The sequence below is a fragment of the Mustela erminea genome, chromosome 8 (genome assembly GCF_009829155.1).
Source record: "Mustela erminea isolate mMusErm1 chromosome 8, mMusErm1.Pri, whole genome shotgun sequence".
NCBI lineage: Eukaryota > Metazoa > Chordata > Mammalia > Carnivora > Mustelidae > Mustela > Mustela erminea.
Genome location: NC_045621.1, coordinates 40,772,075 through 40,796,319, shown reverse-complemented (window position 1 = coordinate 40,796,319; position 24,245 = coordinate 40,772,075). Strand labels below are relative to the sequence as shown.

General features: G+C 47.7%; 1 protein-coding gene across 1 annotated transcript; it reads left to right on the top strand.

Annotated features, from left to right (window-relative positions):
• The first annotated feature begins 7,040 nt into the window (after positions 1-7,040).
• HJURP (Holliday junction recognition protein) lies at positions 7,041-23,044 on the top strand. Its single transcript, XM_032355238.1, has 9 exons — positions 7,041-7,214; positions 7,628-7,694; positions 10,149-10,204; positions 13,008-13,110; positions 15,534-15,592; positions 16,843-16,935; positions 17,938-18,016; positions 19,110-20,676; positions 22,810-23,044. The coding sequence occupies exons 1-9, from the start codon at positions 7,119-7,121 to the stop codon at positions 22,844-22,846; spliced, it is 2,157 nt and encodes a 718-aa protein (XP_032211129.1). The 5' UTR covers positions 7,041-7,118; the 3' UTR covers positions 22,847-23,044.
• The last annotated feature ends 1,201 nt before the right edge of the window (positions 23,045-24,245 follow it).

Genomic DNA, 24,245 nt, shown 5'->3' with positions numbered 1-24,245 from the left:
GCTGCCCCGGGTTGAGAGGGATGGCAGGTTCTATACCTTGCCGTTGGGGGGTTGGTGAAGGGATGGGAGGTTTCAACGGAGTTTTCATATGCTAAAGAGGGCCTACAAGGTGCCAGGATATCGGAGGCCTACCGGAGGTCTTGCCCTTGCAGGCCTTGCCCTTGCGGCTTGATCAATGTTGTCTTTAGACCAGCCATTAACATTAAGATAGTTGGGAGACTTTTTCGTAGGATGTCTCAATCCTGCTATCAATCGTCTTTGTTAGTGAGATTTAGGACATTTGCAAGCCAAGGGAGACTCCGGTCTAGCAGGATTGTGAGCTCTGCAAGTTAACTATTTGCTTATTGTTCATGGCAGTCAGGGCTGCCTGAGGGATGCTACACAGAGGACTGAGGGGAGGGGGTGGAGAGGGGCGGTACAAGGCGCCAGCTTTTGCTTTGTCCTCAGCCAGCCTCGTGCTCCCTCATCGATATCAATAATTATGCTAAATGTAAATGATCTAAACTAACTAAATAATAAGCAGAGATACCAGAATTTTTCAATCCAACATTCTACTACAGACTGTCTATAAGAAATCTGTCTTAAACATAAAGTCATAAATAAATGAAAATAAAATGAATGGAGGAGGATATACCAAACGCTAATCAAACCTAAGATGGTATGGTTATATTAATAACGGACAAGTTAGACTTCAGGACAAGAATGTGCCACAAGTGGGACGCCTGGGTTGCTCAGTTGGTTAAGCAGCTGCCTTCGGCTCAGGTCATGATCCCAGCGTCCTGGGATCGAGTCCCACATCGGGCTTCCTGCTCAGCAGGGAGTCTGCTTCTCCCTCTGCCTCTGCCTGCCATTCTGTCTGCCTGTGTTCATGCGCTCTCTCTCTCTCTGACAAATAAATAAAAAATCTTTAAAAAAAAAAAAAAAGAATGTGCCACAAGTAAAGAGGGACATTATAAAATGGCAAAGTGATCAATTCACGGATCAATTCACAATAACTGTCCTAAATGTAGATAGCAGCAGAGTTTCAAAATGCATGGAGTGAAAACTGACAGTACTGAATGAGGAAATAAGCAAATCCACAATTTTAGATGAAAAATTCAAAATGCTTCTCTCCATAATTGATAAAAACAAGTAGACAGAAAATCGGTAAGTGTATGGAAGACCTGACTAATACAATCACACTTGACTTAATTGATATACAGCAACAGCAGAATATATATTTTTTCAAGTATGCAATCACCAAGATTTACCATATTTCAGACCATAAAAGATCCTCAACAAATTTAAAAGAACTGAAATCACACAAAGTGTGATTCTCTCACCATAACAGCATTATATTGAAATCAATCAATGACTTTAAGGTGGTGGCCTGGGGGTGGGTGAGGGCTTGACAAGAAAAGCACAAGGGAATTTAGGAGATGGATGAAACTCTCCTATATCTTGATCATGGGGGTTATAACAAGACAACGCATTTGTTGAAACTCATAGACCCTGCACGGAATCAATAAATGCTACTGTATAAAAACCACACTTAACCAAAACTAAGATTTTTCAAATAATGATGACAGAAAAACTCTCTAAATTTCTGATATACAATAGAAGTCATTTTAAATTTCTTTCCAAGTCAACATGACTATATATTAACTTTGTTCAAACCAAAGGACTGGGTTCTAGTTCACCACACATGCGTAGTTCACCTGCTTTGTGAATGAGTAGCCTTAAGGAAAACCCTCTTACACTTGAGATATGAATCAATGCTCCCACACTCCTTGCCTTCCTTGCCAATGAAACTAGATTCCTGCCTATGTGTTGATCTATAATCTTTTGAGATTTTACAAGACGTAAAAAGTATATAATCCTGTAAAAACCATTCATTCTCTGGATCACTTTCTTCCTATGAAGAGTGTGTTCCTGGGCAGCTGTCCTAACTTGGCCACAAACAAAACTCTCTTTCCTACTTTTAGATATTCTAAAAGGTTTGCTCTTTTTGTGTCGACATCTTCAGGACATGAGGAGATCACAGTTCCTTCAGGGATGGACATTGAGGCTCACTACAAACAACTAACAAATGTTGCAGAGAAAGGAGACATTGGTTTCTGCAGTTTTTCCTCTTCTGAACACTAGTAGATTATATCATGAATTTCAGAGGAATGACTGCAAATGAAGAACATAATATTTTCATAATAAATTCAATGTGAGGTAAAAAAAAAACAAAAAACAAACCCACTAAATGGACCACGGAAAGGAATAGGTATTGAAATGAAAAATTGTTATCACAATTTTTATCAATTTTTATCAAATATTTTTATCAAATATTTTTATCAAAAATTTTTATCAAATATTTCCAAAACGGTGGAATTAAGAAAAATCATAAAGAGTTCTAAAATACACATCCCACTCAGCAACAGAAAAAAAAAGAAAAGAAAAAACCCTGGGATATTAAGCAAGACATTCAAGATATGGAAGATGAGAAAACAGGTGAGAATTCCTAAAAAGTCTACATTCTGTGCATTTTACCACAATGTTAAGAAATCATTGTGATAAATAAGAAAGACACATAAACAATTCTTACCTCCTGCAAGAAATAACCTTAAAAGAAGGGTGATGGTAGTTGAATATAAAAAGATAAAGATAGTTGCAAGAAGACCTAACACAATGAATATAAAAGTTAACTTTGAGTAAGGACTGGATGAACCCAAACTTTGCAAACACCGAAGCAGTGTCTTCTGTGCCGGAGTGACTGCAGTTGACCCTGGGAAAAAAGACAGAATTGCAATGACTTGTCAAAGAAGAGAGAGAACCCTGGAACACTTCTAAGGTAAGTAATTTTTTTTAAGTATCTAGCAAATTATCAATTAACCTGGTGCGTCCTGTTTTAAAACTATTCACACATAATAACGAAGAGCTGATCCTTGAATGCTTCAGAGAAACATGTCCTCAGAGTTTTCAGATCCATAAATAATGAGGTTGATTAAAAATAGGTCATCCAAATCAATCTAATTGCCTTCTATTTTTAATATAAATTCTTTTCATTGATTTTTAAAATGGATAGTCCATTAAAACACATTAATCATGACTCTAAAAGAGTACTTGTATCACAAAAAGCCTAAGGTGAAGAATAAAAAGCAATTTCCCACCACATGAAGCTGAGGCGGGAACATCACCAAAGAGAGCTGGAGCCCTACTTTTCCTGGGGAAAAAAAAACATTTCTGGATAAAAGCTGGGAGGTGAGGTATCATTATGATAAAATGTTATCCAGCTGTATGACAGCAGTTTGAGAATGTTTGGAGGCATGCATGTCTTCTTTGGGTAAGTGGTCTCCAATTTTGTAGAGCCAAGGTAAAAACATATGATTGGATCTGCTGTGTTTTCTATGACATGCATGCTCATAATTGCAGAATACCTGTTCATTCTAGAAAATGCAGCTAAGGAGAACCAATATTAAAAATAATCCATAGCGCCATCATCCAAAATTAACACTAGAAACATTTTATTTTTTTTTAAAGAGTTTATTTATTTATTTGACAGAGATCACAAGTAGGCAGAGAGGCAGGCAGAGAGAGAGAGGAGGAAGCAGGCTCCCCGCTGAGCAGAGATCCCGATGTGGGGCTCCATCCCAGGACCCTGGGATCATGACCTGAGCCGAAGGCAGAGGCTTTAACCCACTGAGCCACCCAGGCACCCCAACACTAGAAACATTTTAATACATACAGAGTTAAAGTTTTAAAACATACAATGTATATTTTAAATGCAGATATATAATACAGGCCTATAGCTTTTTATACTTAAAAAATGATGCACATTTCAGATGCTAATATACAGTTTCTCAAAATTTTATGAATGGAGCACACTGAGTATCTATGACCACTTACTCAACCATCCTTCTAGGATTGGACTTTATAAACAGTGATTCACTAAAGGTTCTACAGCTAAATCTTTGCCAACATCCTTAATTGCTTAAAATAGATTTCAAAAACTAGACTTATTAAATCAAAGAATAAACACTGCTTGTGAAATTTGACTGACACTTTTTGGAAAGGCAACTTGTCAGCCACTACAGTCTCTAGAGCCATGAAAGAGAGTGAACCCTTTTCCTGGCAGCCTAACTGATGGGTCTTTGATGCCTGTTGTTGATAATTCATCTTGGATGGACGCTTTCACTGTTACATAGCGGTTGCTATGTCAACTTTGGGACCAGCCCAAAGCTATGCTTGTCTAATCACAGATGGTGGTGACATTTCCGCACCTTTCCAACACAGAATTATATGCATGAAAACCCTGAAGAATACCCATTTATTATATAAAATTTTTGTAAAATTGAGGCACATTTTATGAAAGCAGGCATAAAATAATTCTAATGAGAACTATTTCCTGCGCCCTTGATTTTGTACAGCACTTAGAGGCTTGAAAATTCAGGCCAGGCCAGCAGAGGGCGCTGTGCAAGTGCAACCGGAGGTGGAGAAGGATACTGCCGCAGGGCTGAGCACACCTTCATCTCTGTTGCTATGGAAACCCTGTGAGACCAGAAGTGCCGCACCCAACCATTTCCGCTGCTAGGGAAGGAGCTGATTTGTGACCCTCCCCTGTTACACGGGAGCGGTGCGGGAGGAGTTTACATAGCAACTCTGGGGTCCTGAGGTCACATGTTTAGGCTGCTACATAGAGACAGGTTATTTGTAGAGAATGGTATCAAATAAAAAACATCTTTCAGGGCTCCTTCCTTAGCTGGGCCACCACTTGGGGCCACGGGATGGGTAAAACTCCGTCAGAAAGGACTGGAAAAACAGCTGGCCAGAAGGACAAGAGCCAATGCACCGGCTTTGGTTCATAGGGGATTGGCCGAAGTGGGTGTGTTTTGGGAATTTCAATTAAAGACATGAACTTGAGAATAAGAAATTGTTCCCCTGAAGCTGCCCATGAATCCCTGGGGTGAAGGCAGATCCTTGGACAGTCAGTGAAGGAAGGGAAGGTTCGCTCTGGAATCCAGGAGTGGTTTCCTAGGAGTGGGCACCAAGCCCCAGGAGAGGCCAATTTTGAAGTCTCAAATCTCTAAATGTGATGAGTTAAATGTTTGAAACTAATTTGTGTGAAAACAGGGAACAGCATGTTAAATTTCTAAACACTCCCAAGGAAGGGGGAGGAAGAAAACATAGCCTATCTGCAAAAATTCAAAAAGTGAGAAATTGAATGTATAGGTTCAGTGGCCACTTGCAGCGAGGTCCTTGTTACAGGCTGGGTCCTGCAGAAATCAGACTGGAAGACTGAGTTATCGTGCAGGGTGTTTGTTAGGAAGTGCCCCTCAGATTGAGATCTGTGGAAGGGAGGGAAGGAATCAAGATGGGACAGTCTGCCTCCACTGATTCAATGGAGAGCTCAGGAGCTGGAATGAACTGTCAGGGCTGTCCTCCACTGGAGTGAAATGGCCCAGCCCCGACAGTCCCATCTAGATCTGCCAGTGAATTTGGGCCATCCTCACGCTGTACTCCATGGGTGAGGGGCTCCTCTGCAACTGAGGGGCAATCCCAGAAAAGGCTGATAACTCAGAGTACCTGCGGATAGCCCTCCCAGGAGCCAAGGCATCTTGAAGGGAGATCCAGGTGGCACATTCTGTGCCCATCACAATACATTTCCTGGACACTTACACTCCATGCACCCCGAAGTTTTCACCCCCTACTTCTCCCTTAATTTCTGCCCGATGGCCCAGGAGGATTGGGGTGCAGGCTGAGAGCTGGTGAAGAGCCCCATCTAAGGGAACAAACAGTGCTCGAAGTTACGGAATTTTACAGTGTTCTTTGTATAATTGATTTCTAATCTCAGTGGTCAGAAGAGATGCTTGATGATTTCAATATTCTTGAATTTATTAAGACTTGTTTTGTGGAAAGAAAAAAAAAAAAAAAGACTTGTTTTGTGGCCTAACATACAATCTGTCCTGGAGAATGTTCCATGTGCACTTGAGAAGAATGTGTATTATTGCTTTTGGATGGAAGGTTCCGTATGTATCCAAAACCATCTGATCTAAAACACCACTTAAGGCCAGTGTTTCCGTATTGATTTGTGTCTGAGTGATATATCCATTGATGTAAGTGGAATATTAAAGTCCCTACTCTATTACTATACTGCTGTCTATTTCTCCCTTCCAGTCTGTTAATATTTGCTTTATGTGTTCAGGTGCTATCTTGGGTGCGCACATATTTACAAATGTAATGTCCTCTAAATGGATCGACTCCTTTGTCATGTAACATCTTTGTCTCTTATTACAGTCTTTGTTTAATAGTTGATTTTGTCCAGTATTAAGTCTAGCTACCGCCCCCCCCCTTCAGTCACACACTGCGGGAATATCAGCACAAACACACAAATATGGCCAAGCTATGAAGCTGAATAAAATAACTAAAATAGCAATCATAAAATAAATTATATCAGCCATACGAGAGGCTGAATCATCTTTCCATTCTCTCTGGAGAAAATACTACAGATTTAGTATCCGTGAAGAGGCTGAGTAAGCACTCAAAACTATGTAAGGGAAAAAGGTGCGCCAGGACGTTAATAAATACATTATTTTCTTGGATCCTGTGATATTTATGGTTTTTCTCTTTTAAACACGTGTTCGCTTTCCTTCTTTTGTAATGGCAATTTGGTGTTTTCTTTCTTGGACCCCCCCCCAGGTCCTAACAGCGCACGACCCGAAGGGCGGCCCCCCCACTGAGGCGAGACGCCCCCCTCCTCCCCTGCAAGTCACCCAGACATCTCAGGCGCACAAATAAAGAAGCACACGTATTTCACAACAAATTCTCGAGGGGCACGGCCCATTGACAGGCACTTCACCTTCAGACCTAACACCCGCCCATCTCCCAACGCGGGCGTGGTGGCAGACCCCACCCCTCTCCTTTTTGCGCCGGCGCGGAGGGAAGAGGGGCGGGCCGGAAACTCGGGCGCGGATTGGCCGGACGTAAATCGCGTGGTTATGTTTAAAAGGCCCAATCAGCACCCGATCTTTCCGTGCCAGCCAATAGGCAGTTGGAAGGGCAGGCAGAAAGGGCGGGAGTCGCTATTTGAACGGGCCGCGGGAGGGGCTGCCGTTCTGCTTCCGGCTGGAGTCGGGTGTGGGTCTCCGGCAGCCATGGAGGACCAGCTCCTCGGGGACGACGCGCTGCTGTGGCAGCTCCGGGAAAGCCGCCGCCGCTTCCAGAGGCACATGCAGCGACTGATAGAAAAGGTACGGCACCCCCCCCCCCCACACACACACACAGGCCCGCTGGAGTGGGGGATAGGGGCGCGAGGCCGACGGGGGAAAACGGGGTTGGGAGCTGGGGTGAGGATGGAGGCGGGGGAGCGCGGGGCCAACGGGAAGGGCGGGAAGGGTAAGGGAGACGGGGGTGTAGAGGAGGAAGCGGGGTTGGGGAGAGGGGACTGGGGGGCTGGGATGGAGAGGGAGGTGGTTGGGGGGCGAGAGGGAGGGAGCTTGGGGTGGAAGAGGGTGCTTCCAGACTTCCGGGGTGGGGGGGAGAGGGACGGAGTTTGGGGTGGGGGGTTCTTCCAGACTTCAGCCCCGCGCTGGCGCCGCCTCCGCCCGGGTCAGGGCCTCCTCGTGGCCCTCGGACCTGACGAGATGCCCTGTCTCTCCCGCAGTACAACCAGCCCTTCGAGGATGCCCCGCTGGTGCAGATGTCCACCCTGACCTATGAGACACCCCAGGGTACGAGTCCTCCCCACCTTCTGAGTGTTTACGCGTGTGAACAGAATAGTGTCTTCCCAGAGCGTGAAATGCCGTCCCTGCTCTCTCATGAAAATAAACCGTGCTCACCTAGGAGGAATTAAAGCATTACTAATTCCCTTACTTATTTCCGGCAGAATTACTTATTAAAACAGAATTCTGCAGACTCACAGATGCCTGCCCCTGCTTGGTCGCTTGTTCTGTCCCCTTGGGCTGGTTGCTTTAACAGTGGAGGCCGGGTCTCTGTTTCTTCATCTGTCACATGGGGAGAGGACTATACCTACTTCGTGGGGACGTCTGAAGTTACATGAGTGTGTTTGTGGAGTTCTTGGAACAGGGCCCGGCCCTCATAAACACTCGTATTGACTGTTACTTGACTGGGAGTGTTAACTGTCCTCAGGCTCAGAGCTCTCGGAATGTGACGAGAAGGAGCCGTTCTGTGTAGTGGTTGATGCTGAAAGCTGACTTACCTCTCATGGATTCTCTTTGCTAACTAGGTGAAGACGTCAGTTCCGCCCACTCAGTCTTATTCCCAGCTCATTCTGACCCACTAGTGAAGGCCAGTCTCCCATCCAGCTCTGCTGTGCGCTGGACAGGCAGGCCCTAGAAGTTTCGTAGGGCCAGCTTCTGAAGTAAAATAAAGGGTTAGCTGTCTGCCTTTTTAGCTGAGCCAGCCACCTGTGGGTGAAAAGTTTATGAAGACAGAAGCTAAGATATTCCGGCTCCAGGTTTCACTTACTCTCTGGTCTCTGTCCAGCAATGACAGTCGCTTTCCGGCGTTTTGAGTAAGATGAAGTATAGAGACAGGTGATGACAAATCTAACCTGAGGGCAGGACACAGGGCCATGTAGGAATCTTTCCTAAGGGTGCCATTGGCAGGCTTCACTCTGTTCTTGTGCACCGTCTCTGCAAGGATGGGCAGTGTCTGGAGCATTCTGGCCCCTCCACATACCTAGTAGAGCGCCACTGACTCCAAGAGTGAAGCCCACTCTGACTCCAGTTTGAGGAGAGCAGTAGTTGAAGCATCTACACAGCCTGACAGCACTCCTACTCAGAGCACCAAGGCCTCCTGGAGAGCTTGTTATAGCACAGACTCCTGGGGCCTCCGGCAGCAATGCTGGGTGTGGATTCAGTGGATCTCAGGAGCTCCTGGCTAATGATAATGCGGTTCCCCGGACCTATTGCTTAGCCCGAGGAGGTACTTTCTGATTAGAACTAGCGGACCACCTTGCGGCAGAAGTTCCCAATTTAAGGCAACAGCACAGGATGTAGAGTGTAGCTAACACTCCCACACTCGTGGTGGTGAAGACAGTGGGGGAATAATAGTTGTTCACATGTGTTGACCACTAACCAGGTGCCCTGTGCTTCTGAGAGTCTCATGCTTTGGATTCTCAGCAACCCTTTGAGGTAGGTACTAGTCCTAGGATCATTGTTTCATAGCAGAGATGCAGCAGAAAGAGGTTAGGGAACTAGCCCCATGTCACTTTGCCACACCAGCAAAGCCTTAACTTGAGTTAGCATATTTGCTAAGCATCACGCGGTTCTGGAAAGGCCACATGGTGCAGTGGGCAAGAGCACAGAGAGTCACTGCCCTGGATTCACAGCCTGGCCCCACCAGTTGGCTGTGCAGCCTGAGCAGCCTGAGCAGCCTGGACTTGGTGACTTGACCTACTTCTTGCCTCTGTGTCTCCATCTGTACAGTGAACTTGGTGAGCGCCAGCCTCCTAGAGAGTTAGGATTTCTCTACAAGTTCCATAGATGTGAGTTGTAAATACTAAATGTGATATATGTGGGGAGTGTTTGGGATAGAGCCTGGATCATTGTAAGCACTGTGTATCATCATTAGCAACCATCTCAACCCAATGATCCCTTCTTATTCACTTTGAATTTACCTGGGGGCAAATGGAGGTTTAGGAAGAGATCAAGTATTCTGGCCCAGGTTCTGCTAGCTAGTAAGTGGCAGGACTCCCAAATCTCAGCATTCACCCACATGCTTAGGCCTTTCTCTGTACTGGTAGACTTCCCTCAGAAAGCACTCCGAACATGGGGTAGAGAGGTTGCCCTCAAACAGTGCTTCTGATCTACGTGTAATATATAATTTACTCTCAATATATCTACTTTAAGGATAATACTTGGCATATGTGTGTTCTTTAACCCCATTTAACTCTGGCTTAATGACAAAACTAGATGAGCTATTGCCTCCTAGATAGGAGACTGTCATTAACGACAGGTGTTTGTCTAATTTTAATTAAAAAAAAAAACAAAGCCTTCAACTCCACAAAGATGAAAAACAACAGAATATCAGAAGTAAGGCTTGCTTTCAGTGTTGTATCTGTCTTTTGCCTGCCACTTTGGTTTTCTTTGACACAGATTGAACAGAAATTCAGCAGTCAGGATTGCTTACGTGGTAATTTTAATTTTATTTCTTTTCTGAAGGATTGAGAATTTGGGGTGGAGGACTGGTAAAGGAGAGAAACAAAGGACACATCCAGGTATTTAACGTCAAATTTTACCGCCAACACAAGCTGCCATACAGCAATACCGATGTGAATGAAGGTGTGGGTCAGCTGTGGCTGCGCCAGGATCCCCCAGAGATCGCTGCAGGGCTCCTGATCTCTGGCATTCTCACCCGAACTACCCCCCCATTTTCCTCTAAGTATTTACTGAGAAGCTTTGCTTCTGTTGCTTGTCAGGTACCAGAAGGAGCTGTCCCCGTTTCCTCTGCTGTAGGCCGAAGGGCTCTTGACAGCAGCCCCATGGGCAGGGCTGGCTGGAGGGAGAAACCCGTTCCTGCCCCAGCTGCAGTCATCGCTGTGAGCTTACGTTGTTGGGTCCTTACAGAAAAGATCCAAACCAGTTGCTTTGAGGAAACGTGCCTCTTTTCTCTTCTGCAAAGGGAAGAGATTAGGGAGAGGGTGCAGGATCACGCCTCTTTCCCCCATGGAGGTCCCTTCCAAAACCCCGGTGTGGTTTTCCTGAATTTATCTGTGGACACTGAGACAGGTGGCCTGCTATGTTCATGGGAGGAGCCAACATAGTTTGCCTTCCCGCTGGGAGACCCACAGAGTCTTGCCACGGTAATTTTTGCAAGGACGTCTGGGATCCCCTTAATGACTGCTTCTCAGCCAAGAAGACGGTGCCCCAGAATGAAAACGTCAGGGTTAGGATTCCTGAACCATTAACAGGAATTCTGAAATAAAATTTCTTCCTGATTATTTTCATCACACACATCATGTATTTAGTTGTAGAAATGTTAGAGATACATGTAACTATTAAATTCAACCTAACTTCTACAGTCACTCATGATATTTTAGTATAATATAATTCCTGTTTATAATACACATGTTTTTCACCTTCTTTTTTCCACATAATACATGTTGTGAACATTTTTTTTCATCATCCATTGTATCACTCAATTACCTTTTTTTCAAAACTGCTCTCGTGGGTAGGCATTTAGCTGTTTGCACCTTCCTTTATTATAAACCGGGATCGGCACACTTCCGACAAAGGGCCAGAAGAGAAGTATTTTAGGCTTTGCTGGCTGTGTGTTTCCAGCTACTCTGCTCTATATTAGGAGGGGAAGGCTCATGTATGCCATACATGAACAGGCATGGCTGTGTTCCCTTGAGCTTTATAAGACCTCTGTTATAAATACCCCTTGAAGGACCATCTTTGCGTTTTCCCAGGGCCTATACTAGCCCTTATCTAGTAGTCGCCAGGAGGTGCGATCATCAGGTCAAAGGATTTGCACTCTAAATTATGCTTAATAATGATGCCCACCTATCAGACCAGTATTTGAACGGCCTGGGTTGCCAAGTGTTTTCATCTGCACAGTTATTTAAGGTTGTTTTGTTTTGTTTTGTTTTTGTTTTTTTAAAGATTTTATTTATTTGACAGAGAAAGATAACAGCAAGACGGAACACAAGCAGGAGTGGGAGAGGGAGAAGCAGGCTTCCAGCTGAGCAGGGAGCCCAGTGTGGGATCATGATCCTGGGATCATGACCTGAACCAAAGGCAAACACTTAACTGACTGAGCCACCCAGGCACCCCTATTTAAGGTTTTTGCTTGAAATGTAGGAGCACTGCTGCCTGGGATCTATAGAATTTTGAGCTCCTCTCCTAGGATTAGAAAACTAGATGTCATCTGTGCTGACCCCTCAGACTTCTGCCGTCCCCCAAAGTTACTATGTGTGACTATGCCCAACTCTGCCTTCTTTTACCAGACAACCAGAAACTCAGCTGCTCTGCACCCCCAAGATGGTGCCTGGAGGCTGTGGGAGGCAGTAAGCCGCAGTGGGCTAGGTGTGTGTTGACCTATCAGTCTGGTCCCAACACAAGGCCTGGGTTCTTTTTGTAGCCCCAGAGCTTCCAGCCGCTGGGACGTCAGTGCCCAGGACTCAGCTTCCCCTCGTTTTTTTTGTTTGTTTTTTGTTTTTTGTTTTATTTTTAAGAATTTATGTATTTGACAGAGATCACAAGTAGGCAGAAAGGCAAGCAGAGAGAGAGAGAGGAGGAAGCTCTCGGCAGAGAGCCTGATTCGGGACTTAATCCCCGGCCCCTGAGATCATGACCTGAGCCGAAGGCAGAGGCTTAACCCACTGAGCCACCCAGGCACCCTCCCCTAGTTTTCCAATCAAGTTCTGCCTCACCTCCAGACACAGCAGCCACGAAACAGTTCCAGAGACTTCTCTAGTTCTTCCTATCTGTTCCAGGTGATTCAGCCCTTCCTCACCTGAGGCAAAAGGGGCGACATTCCCTAAGGCAGGATTCAGTTACCAGGCAGTGTTCACAGCCAGCCACAAATCCCCCTGATCCTGAGGTGACACCTGCAGGGACAGGCCTCACCATGCTCTGACTCCTGTTCTTGTGAAGCGGGGGAGTTCCTAAGCTCCTTTAGCCAATCTGGGGTCTTGAATTCTCAAATTTTACTAATGAGAACCCACGGATGGCATTCGTCAGGATTGTTAGCGAGGCCTGTTAGCGGTCTGGCCCCTGCATTCCCGTCTTTGCTCCTCGCTTCCCCTACTCCGTCCCTCGCCATCCACAGTTTACCATCCAAGTGGCTCTGGGAATAGCAGCCCAGGCACACCCAGAGGAAGAAAGCCATTCCTTCTCAGGAGAGGCCCTGCCATCAAAAGGGAGTCTCAAGGCCCTTTATGCGGGAAGGTTCTAGGAGTCCGTGAAACCTTGTGCTCTCACGCTAAAGGGAGGATTGTAGGGTTGTTACTTCACTGTGGCTTTAAAGTGTGTTGTCACTGAGTCGAGCCTGTCTTGATCTACTTCTGTGCTTTTGAGGACTCCCCGGTGGAGGCAGTCAGCAGGAGTGATGGCAGCCCCGCGGAAGCCAGCACCAGAGGTCCAGCTCCCTCCGTGCCCAGCACACAGGTCCTGGCAGTGGGTGAGTGTCCCTGTGCTAGGTGGCGAGTTCGGGAGGGGCACGGGTCCCCAGTACAGCATTCAAAGTCCAGATCCCTCACTAGGACTTTTTACCAAGGTTATTTTAAAAACAAGAGCATCTTAAAGTGCCTGCTAGTTCCTTCTATCTTGCTTAGTTACATTGTGGTTCTTGACACCTAAGCAGCGCTCAGACCTTCTTGAAGAATGGATGTACACGCTCCCGTCCGTTTTTTAGCTTATTGCCCCTCTTAAAAACGTCTCAGGAATTTCACAAGTCTTCAGATTGGCCCCACAGGGCGGTGTTTGAACTGCTGACTCCTGTAGGACGTCTTCCTTCCTCTGCGTCACCTTGTCCTCCATGGGGCTGCCTTCCCTGCCCCAGGCTGCCCAAACCCCGACCCAGCCTGTTTTCTGGTGAATCTGTCAGCACTGCCTTTCTCTCTTTGGCGCCTCCCTCAGCCCTGTGCAGCCCGTCAGTGTTGAACGCACTCAGATTTCACCTCAAGCACAGTCAAGCATAGTTGACGGGCCTCCCTACCTTGTGTCCCTCTCTCTGCATTGCTTTGACTTCTCTTCACGACCCAACTTAGAGGAGCTGCCCTTGCTTCCCACCTGCCAGGCACTCCACCAGCTCCATCCTGGCTCCCGACTCCCATCTGGAAGAACTCTCAGTGATCCCAGCCACCCTGTTGCTGACTCATTGGCATTCTGGGGCTTCTATCCCACTGCCCTCTTGGTAGCATTTGGAGCTTCTGGAAATCCTGGCTTTAGTCTGTGGCCCTATGGGTTTTCTTCCTTCTCCACCGCACTCCTGCCATCCCACATCCCTTCTCTACCAGATGCCCTTTCTTGAGATTGGTCTGAGCCCCTCACTCTAGTGCAACCCCCAGCCCAGACCCTGTCAGCCTCTCTTCTCAGTCTAAACTTGGCACATCTAAACTGAAAATGTCAACCAGAAGAATTGCCCTTGGCACATCTGTAATATGAGCCAGAAACCCAGCCCCTCCATCCCTCCCTGTGCCTCTGCCTCCCCCGTCCCTCTTGTAGCTCTGCCCCTGTGCCCCGCCATACCCCCACAATACCAGCCCTTCCCCTGCTGGCACCTGTGACAGCGCCCATTCAGGCATGCCACTTCTCTGCTCAAAGCACTGCAGTGGCTTCATGTTGCTCTTGGGATGAAGAGCAGAATCCTGGCTTGCCCACCGTGTTTCACTGCCCCCAGGAAGCCCCCTGACCCCCAGATCAGAACAGACCCCCACCTTCACCCAGGCTCCATACACCAGCCCTACTCCAGATAGCAGTTAACCAGACTGTAGGTCTGTAATGTCAGACTTTGTAACTGGCCCAAAACCCCCATCTCCTGCTGGCACTGGTCCTCCACAGGCTTCATGTGCTCTGCCCAGCTCTCCCCAGCAGTTCACCTACTCCAGGCCAGCTGTAAAAATGGATTCAGTCCTTCAGACAACACAGGGCGGTCTTGCCAAGGAGAACTAGGTGTTTACTCATTGATCCCAACTACAACTCCACAAATCCTTAGTTCCGTGAGTTCCTGGACTGCTTGAAATAATTAGAATGGTTATCCCAGAGCTTCACTGTCCAATTTGATGGCACACATCACCGGTGGACAGTCAAATGAACTGAAAATTAAATAAAATTTAACTTAAAGTTCCCCAGCCTTAGAGCCACATTCCAAGTGCTCGCCGGCCACACTGGCTGACCTAGCAGACAGCAGGGAGGTGGACAACAGCCCTGAGCCACAGGGACTCTGCTCCTAGAATCAGAGGCCATCGAAGGAGTTCAGGGTGATAGAAGCCTTCTCCAGGGGCACCTGAGTGGCTCAGGCGGTTGGGCTTCTAACTTAGTCTCGGGTCATGATCTCAGGGTCCTGGGATTGAGCCCCACATTGGGCTCTGCCCTCAGCGAAATGTCTGCTTCTCCCTTTCCCTCTCCCCTCCCCCAGCTCCTGCATAAGCTCTCCCTCAAATAAATAAATCTTTTTTTTTTTTTTTTTTTTTCTCAGTAAGATTTGATTTATGTATTTGACAGAGAGGGAACACAAGCAGGGGAAGCGGGAAAGGGAGAAGAAGGCTTCTTGCTGAGCAGGGAGCCTGATGTGGGCCTCAATCCCGAGACCCTGGATCATGACCTGAGCCAAAGGCAGATACTTAAGGACTGAACCACCAGGCACTCAATAAATAAAATCTTTTTTAAAAAAAGAAGGAAAGAAAGAAAGCTGCTTCTCCAGTCATATTCCTGCTCTAATGGGTTTGTTGCATTGCTAGTAATCAGGACAGCGACAGATGGCTGTGTCCTTATTAAAGGGAGCACTCTAGAACATACTCTAATGGTGCAAACACTATCTTTAAGAGAAAATGCAAGGTTTCTTTAAAATGCTGATTGAGATTTCCATTTTTTTGCTTTCAGATTCAAAAAACGATGATGCATCTTTATATCAGGAAGACATGATTGCTGGGTCCTTCATGGTAAGACCCACCTGTTAGAATGAAGGGACCGAGCCAGAGCTCAGGGGTATAAGAGCATGTCCTCATTTCCAGTGTATTTCTTGTCCTCTTTAGACTCACTCTTTGCTAATACCACTCCTCACGTCTCTGATCCTCCTCCTCCTCCTGTCTAGCATGCAGCAGCCTTCACTGCCCCGGTTCAAGCCTGGTTTACTGAACTCAAAAAAAATGTTGGATGATGTTCCGTGTGAACCGTCACAGTTCACTGTGCACCCATACCCTTGATCGTGATATTGAAAGTTAGGTTCTAAGTTGGCCTTTGCCTGAGAGGCAGTGTCATAAGGAAGTTGTTTCCAGGGAGTATTTCCAGGTCAGCCCTTGGAAGCCCATGTCGTCACGAGGTCACGTCATCAGGCCATTGATTTGCCTGCCACCCAGAGTGGCCCAGTGGTCCCAGAACCACCTGTCAGGATCCAATCTCCTCTTCCCTCCATTGGGATACACGAGAATACACAGAGAACTTAGTCTAGTGGGGTGTCTTTCCTGGTCCCAGTGTCAGATGCTGGAAGAGCTCGCATGTGGGTTTTTCCCTAAAATTGCTGTTTTCATCCAGAGTTTGCCATAAACCTGGTTTGACTTTTTAGTGTCTAACTAGAATAGGCTGTGACCCTGGGGGAAGATGGAGGGTGCTTTTTGAAGTGTTACATAGGGGTGGCAGTGAAGGGGAAGTAGGTGGTCCCAGCAATAAGAAACATCCTGGACAGTGTGTGTTTGTGTTATCCCCCTTATCCTCCTTTGGCTTCCCACTCCGGTGCAGGGTGAAGGTCAACACGCCCTCTCCCCCGTGCTTGGCAGAAGGGGAACGGAGAGGCCTCCTTAGCCAAAACACTGAACATCTTTTCTCGTAAATGTACTGATCAGGGCTGATTCTCAAAGTTGAGTCCCGAACTCACCTAAGAATATTCAGATTGTTTTAAATTATTTTCTATTCTAGGAATGCTGTCCTAAACCTCCACAGACTTCTCTTTTTTGTCTTTTTTTACTTTCTTTTGGATGGTTGCCCCTGGGTAAATGATCCAAAGTTCGATTTCTGGGTCCAGAGGCTTTTCAGAGGATCTGGACCACTTTGCACTAACAGCAAGGAGCGAAAAGTGACTTTGAAGAACTTCATTTACTGATGTGTAGTTAATGAACTTGCCAGTTTGTTTCAGCACCCAAGAGTTCATCCAGACCCAAAAGCTCTTATGAATACTGATTCGCTTCTGTATCAGCCTGCAGTGCCTTGGAGCCCTTTGAAAAACAAGTTAAGGAGGAAATACTTGACCCAGGTGGATGTTCTGCTCCAGGATGAAGGACGTTCAGAGGTAATGTGCTTCCCGGCATGCATCTTCTGATAATTGAATCCTAGAGACACACGGAGGCCCACCAATCAGGTTCTTGTTCACTCTCTCTGGAACCCAGAAGGAGCCTCCCAAGCAAGTGTTTAGAAACCATGTCATTCCCGGGCTTGCAGACTTCCACTCTCCTTGAGGAAGCGCTCCAGGTCCTCAGGGGCAGCAGGGATCAGGGAAGCTCATGGGATGCATCCTCCGTCGCCCTCTGTTCTGCAGCAGCTCACAGAAATGTTAAGGGGCCCCACCTTGGGGTAGTGATGGGGAAGCAACAGCTCCCCGCTCCCCGTGGCTCTGGGGTGACCGGGCTGGCACTGGCAGCAAGTGCCCTCTGCACCTGACCTGCGGTTGTGTCACGGGGTGTCTATGCTGAGGTCTGGGCTGCCCCACCGGCCCTTGCCCACCACGCTCCCCCACAGCCAGTCTCCCAGAGCTTCGTCTGACAGAGCAAGGACACCAGCTGTAGCTTTCCAAGTTCTGTCAGGGTCTTCTCATAAAGGACATTTTCATATTCAGTAACTAGGAGGTAAGTGACGTGGGATGAATCATTTATCTCAAAGGCAGCAAACTTCACAGGAACATGTACTTTTTCTTATTGTGTTGCTGACCAGTGAGAATGCCATGGCCGAGGACCATTGAATTGATGGATTTACTGGAAATGGCCTTTTCCTTTATCCTAGAGCAGCGGAGGGTGGGGTCCTGGCAGATGGGTGGCAGCAGTGACCCTCTCAGGGGGAGTCCCCTGAGGGTCACATGGACAAGCTCCTAGATTTTACTAAGACACCTCCTCCCACCACTGCTGGAGGCTGCAGCCACTGGGATTGTGGTCACACTTGTCACATATGCTGCTGAGCTCAGACCCACGGCCTGTGGATGGGGAAGAGCGGCTCTCATACCATCCTGCGGGGCCTGGCACTGGCAGTGGGGGACAGCTTAGAACACCCCCAAGTGTTAAATCATATGCTTTGATTTCAGTGTACTGACGATGGAGTTGGAGAGGATACCCCTCTAACACTGAGTCCCTCCTTGGCCTCACCTGCTGGGCCTGTCCATGGTGAGTGTGACATAGAAACTTGGCGTGAACCGTGTCCCTTCTGCTTATGTGCATGTTTCATTGACATAACTGTTAGACAAGCACTTAATAGATAAATTATTCATATTTAACTAACAGACTGCTTTTTTCCTCTGGCACTGTGGTGTGCTAATTGTTAATTAGCTCTTTATTCCAACATACTGTTGTGAAATGTTTGAATCTCCAGAAACACAGGACTCCTACAATAAACATCCTTTGTTTGCATGTAATAATCCACATTTTGTAGCATTTTCTTATTCGCCCACTGCCCCCATGCCCACGCACCGTGTCTGTTGACCAGCGCTCACATCTGTGCTGTCCCTAAGTGCTGGCAGGTCTGCTAAGAACAGGGAAACCCCAGGCCTGGGTGGAGCTGTCCTGTGCAGGCCAGAAGGCTCCTGGGCCATCTCCTATCTCATGAATAGTCCTGGCTGCTGGTAGTCTTGCAGAACGTACCTGTTTGGACTTCTCTGGACTTCCTCCAGGTTAAGTTCATGTTAAACATTTTTGGCTATCCGTTCTGAGTACAGTGTTCAAAATCATTTGATTTCTTTTTCCTCCTGCCATTATCATAAATTTGATAAGCACTTGAGTGCTTTCTGGGTCCATTTTCACTTTTTAGAGTTCTCCCTATCCTCGTTGGTTTAATTTTATCTTTTAAATACATAAAACATGGGGGCGCCTGGGTGGCTCAGTGGGTTAAATACATAAAACATGGCACATGTGCAAGTCCAGTCTGTATGAAGAGGTGTATCCGGGAGTCCTGGGTCTTCCCCAGGAATCCAGGTAAACAGTGTCATTGTTTGGTTTCTTCTGAGACTTTGAAAAAGGCATCCAGCGTGCACGCCATCACCCGGGGAAGGAAGACCCCACTGGGGAAGTTTTGTGGGGAGAGTAGAAATTTAAGTTCGAGAGCTAGAAAGAAATCTCTGAGAAAAATCTAGTTCTATATTTTCATGGAACTTTCCTCTTTTTTGTCTTGCTTAAAAAAGCCTCATCCCCATCTACCCTTTAGTTCTGTGGTCTCGCCCCGTCTTGAATGGTGGCACTTTACCTTGTGTGTGTTTTCCTCCAGGAAGCCGTGGCCATGTGTCCAGAAGGAGTCCTGGTGGCCCAGTTAAGCGGGCTTCGTGGACCGGGGAGTGTGATCCAGCAGACCTGGCCCTCGTGCCTAGAAGCGACAGTCTCACGTTCCAGGGGGCTGAGGGGCACAGCCGCTCAAGCAGCCCGGCCTTGGAGGCTGACATCATCTGTGACGTGACCATCAGCGACCTGTATGCTGGCATGCTGCACTCAATGAGCCGGCTGCTGAGCGCAAAACCGGCATGTATCATCTCTACCAAAACCTCGCTCATCGCTCACAGCTGGAGCGCCTGGAGGAGGCACAAGTGTAAGAACAGAATGAACCAGACACCGTGCCGGGGAGCCGGGCTCTCTCAAAGTGTTTCCTGGGAGACACTCCCATCCTGTTCCAAGCCACTGAAGGACAGGAAAGTGTTAAGAGATTGCGAGAACTTTCTAGATGCTTCTGGCCAGAAGGCAGGAGTAGAATTGGAAAAAGCTTTCCCTGAAGTCAACAAACCCCAGATCCACAAATTAGATCCACGCTGGAATAAGCTTAGGGGGTTGAAGAGTTTAATGCCTCAGGGGTGTTCATTGACTTACAGAGGAACCTGTACAATGCATCATCTTGGTCAGGAAAGTAGACTTAAGGCACTAAAATGGTTAATTTCTCCTCTAAAAATCGTTTCCAGACCAAGAGTACTGCGGGACAAGGGAAGAAATCGTTACAGGGAAATTGGAATCAAATTTGATAAGCTTCATCAGGAATACTGCCCAAACCCTGGGAAACAGCCCTGCCTGACTTCCCTTCCGGGACCCTCAGCAGTGGCCGTGTACAGGGGTGGTCCAGTGAGCCCTTGCAGCCCCCGGGGCTTAGAAACCCGCAGGCTCAGCAGGTTCCAGGAGGCTTTTGAAGACCTGGAAGAACGAGATATTGGAACAGTGAGATGGAACAGCAAACCCCTGCCAGTGAGGGGTTCGCCTCCCTTGCTTTCAGAAACCAGCTCTGTGCAGAGCCCAGGCCACTCGGAGCAGACCCTTGACCTTTTTCAAGGAAACCATCTCGAAATACTTAGAAAGTCTGTATCTCCCAGCAAAGCCACATCAGTAGCTGGCGGACAGCCTCCCAGCTGTGGAAGGAATCGTTACAATGAAATAAAGGAGAAATTTGACAAGCTTCATCAAAAGTATTGCCAACAGTCATCGCAGCAGACACAGGCACCTTTACGTATTGGAACATCTCCAGGTGGAGCAAGCCTGGAAGTTCAGTACCCCAGAGGAGGCGCCTTGGAAAAAGCAAACCCAGACTCTGGCTTCCAGGGTCCCCCAAAGCGGTCAGCATCACCCCAGTGGAGCATGGAAAGTCCACTGGGCTCAACCGCACTTGAGGCTCAGCCGTCAATGAGCTTCGTGCTCACTGCCACAAGGGGCCACCAGTCCTCTCTGAAGAGACGCCGACTCTCAGATTCCTTGCTGTATGGACAGTGGGCCAGTTCCCAGGATCCATCGCGTGTGGTGGGCCACGCCATCCCAGGGCCAGGGGAGAGGCCGGCTCCCGACAGCCACCCTGGCAAAAGAAGGTGCGTTTCTGTGGGTCGAATATGGGTGTTTTACAGGGGGATTCTTCTATGCTCGTTTTCCAGACTTCCCCCAAATTCTTTTCCTTCCTCCGAAATGAGCATTTATATCCAGAACCTGTTTGTGGGTGGGATGTGTCGAGGTGGGGGCTGAAAGGGTTCTTAGCGGGAACATTTTTCACACTTCCCACAGCAGTGCATTTGGGGGACTTTTCTAAGAAGCCTCACTAGTAGTGCGCTCTGTCTGTCCTTGTCCGTTTGTGTCCTTCCCAGCCTCTCCTGGTCCTACCCCAAAGACAGACATCCTAAAGCACAGCTGATCTGCAAATAGTGACTTTCCTTTTATTTCTGGACTCCCTGCCGGGGACAGCAGGAGTGGCTGGCCTGGGCCACCTGCTGCTGCTCTGTGACCCAGTGTTCGGCACGGAGGTCCCACCTCTTCCTACAGTCTGGTTCGTGCGGGCACTTGAGTCACGTGTGAATGCGCGTGTGCCGTTCTTTCTCGGGAGAAAAGATGCAAGAAGGCGGGGTGGGGCGAGGCACCGTGGATTGATCACCGTTTTCCCATGAGCCCCAGGCTTTCCAGCACACGCTTCAGTGTCCCCAGGCTGGGGTTTGGGCAATGAGACTCTCCTGAATGAGCGCACATTTGTGGTTTTATGCATTGGTGGTGTGGGCAGGTGAGGGCATGTTGAAACCTTCCTCCTCCCTCCTAGCCCCAAGCAGATGGGCGCCCCCCCGTCAGTGGCCATTCAGATGGACCCCATCTCCCCTAAACATGCCATGTTCTCTTTTCCCCACTATGAACCCATCCCAGGAACCTGTGCGTTCCTCTCAGGGATGAGCCCTGAGCTGTCACTGTCCCCACCCCTGAGTGACCCCACTGGTCTTTTCCTGCCTTTGCCAACTCACGCTTCTCGGCATTCAGACCCACATGGCCCCACTCTCGGAGAGTATTTCCAAAAACCTGAGAGGGTTTTGGCTGCAGGTGGGGCTGGGGACAGGAGAGGACTGGTCCTTCCTGAATGAACACAACCCGTAGGAGCCAGTGCCTCTTCAGGGTCAGAATCATGGTCTGGTCTTTTTTCCTTCTGCTTCCACTTCCTCCGGCTGCCCCTGTGTCCTCCAGCCTGCTCTCTGGCTTGTCCTCCACTGAAGCCACTGTTCACCAGTGCCCCTGATGGCCACGTCCCGGGGCATTAACCATGCGGTGGCCTCTGTTCCTCCTGACCTGTCCCCTACATTGTCCTGTCCCTCAGCTTCACCTCTGTGGCTTTTCCCACCTCGTCCGCAGATTTGCTGCCATGTCAGGCCACCTGCTGACCCAGCCCCTGGAGTTCAGCGGGGTCACTCCCCCAGCCCTCTTCCACCTCCACTGCCGCCGACCCACCCTTCCCACCTTCTCGATGACTGGCAGTCTATTCTCGTTCACCTGCCCAGTGAGGGCCTGCCAAGGTCACAGCGAGGAGTAATGCCTTGTGCCTGGCAGTGGAGCAGCCAGAGGAGAGCTCGGCCCTCAGTGGGACCGGCTCCCCTGGAATTTGGTAAGTCATGGTGGCCATGCCCTGGAGGCCTCTCGCAGTTCCGTCTTAAAGCTGTGGCATGAACACACTTAACCATTTTCCATGTTTTTTTTCTTTTTCTACTTATAAATCTTGAGAAAATGGACCAAATCTTCCTGAGCTGCCTACGGAAGGCATGTTAATGGCTGACGTCTGAGTCCCTTTCTGTGTGTCTGGCTGTGCAGAACCTTCTCACTGCTTCCTCCCTGCAATGACCCCTTTCATGAGATAGGTCTCATCTAACAGGCAGGCTCTGTCTCTTACTCTATAAATAAGGGAGTGTAGCTGAATAGCTGAAGCCTCTCTCGAATCCTGAGTCGGCCCAGGCCCTTGATGCCAGGCCAGGAACCACCTGGCTCATGGGCATAACCACCAGGTGGCGCTGCTCCCTAGAGGCAGGTAACCCTTTGGCGGGTTTTTGCATCCTTGACACATTTTCTATAGTGGCACACAAATGCTTAGATATATATGCAGTGGAATAAATACAGGACAGTTAAGGTTTTGGTGGCATGGGAATTCTAGTGGAATTTTACTGAAATCATTTTCCTTGTCCTCTTTTTTTTTTTTTCTAAAGGAAAGAACACACCTTTCAAGATGGAAGAGAAAAGTGACTTTGTACTCAGAAAAATTGAAAGCTGAAGATGTGTAGCCAAGTTATTTTTCAAGAGTTTGTCCCTCTTCCCCTGTACTCTGTGTGTGTTTAATCCTCAAGAATATGTGAGAGCTGGCTTCACTTATCTGCCCTTCAAAGCAAATTTCAGTGAAACTTGTCCCATTGAAATGACTCTGAGTTCTTGGTGTAGAAATTATTTGAATAAAGTTGCTCAGTTAAAATTTTTCAGGTGATCCTTTATGGGCTTATTTTCCTTGTGTGTTCTTTTAAAAATGTACACACATCCTCAGAAAGCTCTCCATTCCCAGTCATTAGAGAACCTTGTTTGCTCTAAAACCCATGTCCACCCCAGACATGAGGGTTTAAGGTTTAAATTCAGAACTAGGGACCTGGTCTCTTCTATGCTAGCAGGTAGCAAATTAAAACATTAGCTCATCCCTGAAAAGTTAATTCCTAACATCTTAATGTTTTTAGCTGAAAACGTGCTGTATTCAGATAGTCCTGGGATGGTCCCAAACCTTGCAACCACACGGCGTCCCTGACAAAGCATTTGCTCACACTGCCACCACCCCACAACCCCCCACTACACCACCTGCCACCTACCCAGCAGGCCTGTGCTACTGTTCTCTGGCCCAGCCAGGTCCTCGCTACTGGAGAGGCTGGAATAGCAGGGTCACCTAGCAGAAGAAGGCAAGCTAGGAAGAGCTCAGGCACGGGTCTTGGGTAATTGATAGGATCTGCCAATAAAGGATGCCATAGACTATATGTGGGATGGTGGGTATTTTTAACATGCCCAGTTTAGTACTACACGCATTCCACGTCTTGGCTTCACCAAAAGGTGTTAGCGCTTGCCAGGAGCTGATGGGTGTTGGTATCACATATCAAGATTCTAGGTAGCTGGTTTCCTCCGTGCTCCTGCTGGGTGTCTGCTGATAAGGAAGCGTGCAGCCGCGATCCTCGAGTGCATGCATAAGCTTACCTGTGGCATACATCTAGACGTGAGCTGGTCGTCGATAGGTGTCTTCAACTCCTAATTTTGCCAAATGGCTTTCCCAAATGGCTATTCCAGTATGCAGTCTGGTAATAGAAGAGGTCCCATTACTGCCACCCGTGGGCACCACTCTGGGGGCGGGGGTGGGGGGTGGTTGGTTTGAGAAACGTATGGCAGTTTGCGTTTCTAGGGAACTGGATTTTCATTTGCTTTGTTTCTTACTAATCTGGGTATGTCCTGGTTGCCAGTTCAATTACACAAACCAATCTGGTCTGGAATAAATTGCAAGTAATTTCTTCTGTCTGTGATGTGTCATTTAACTCCATGGCACCTTACTGTAAAGAAGTTAGATTTTAACAGTCAGATAGCCTAACCCTTTATTTTTTTCTGGCATCTGCTGTTAACT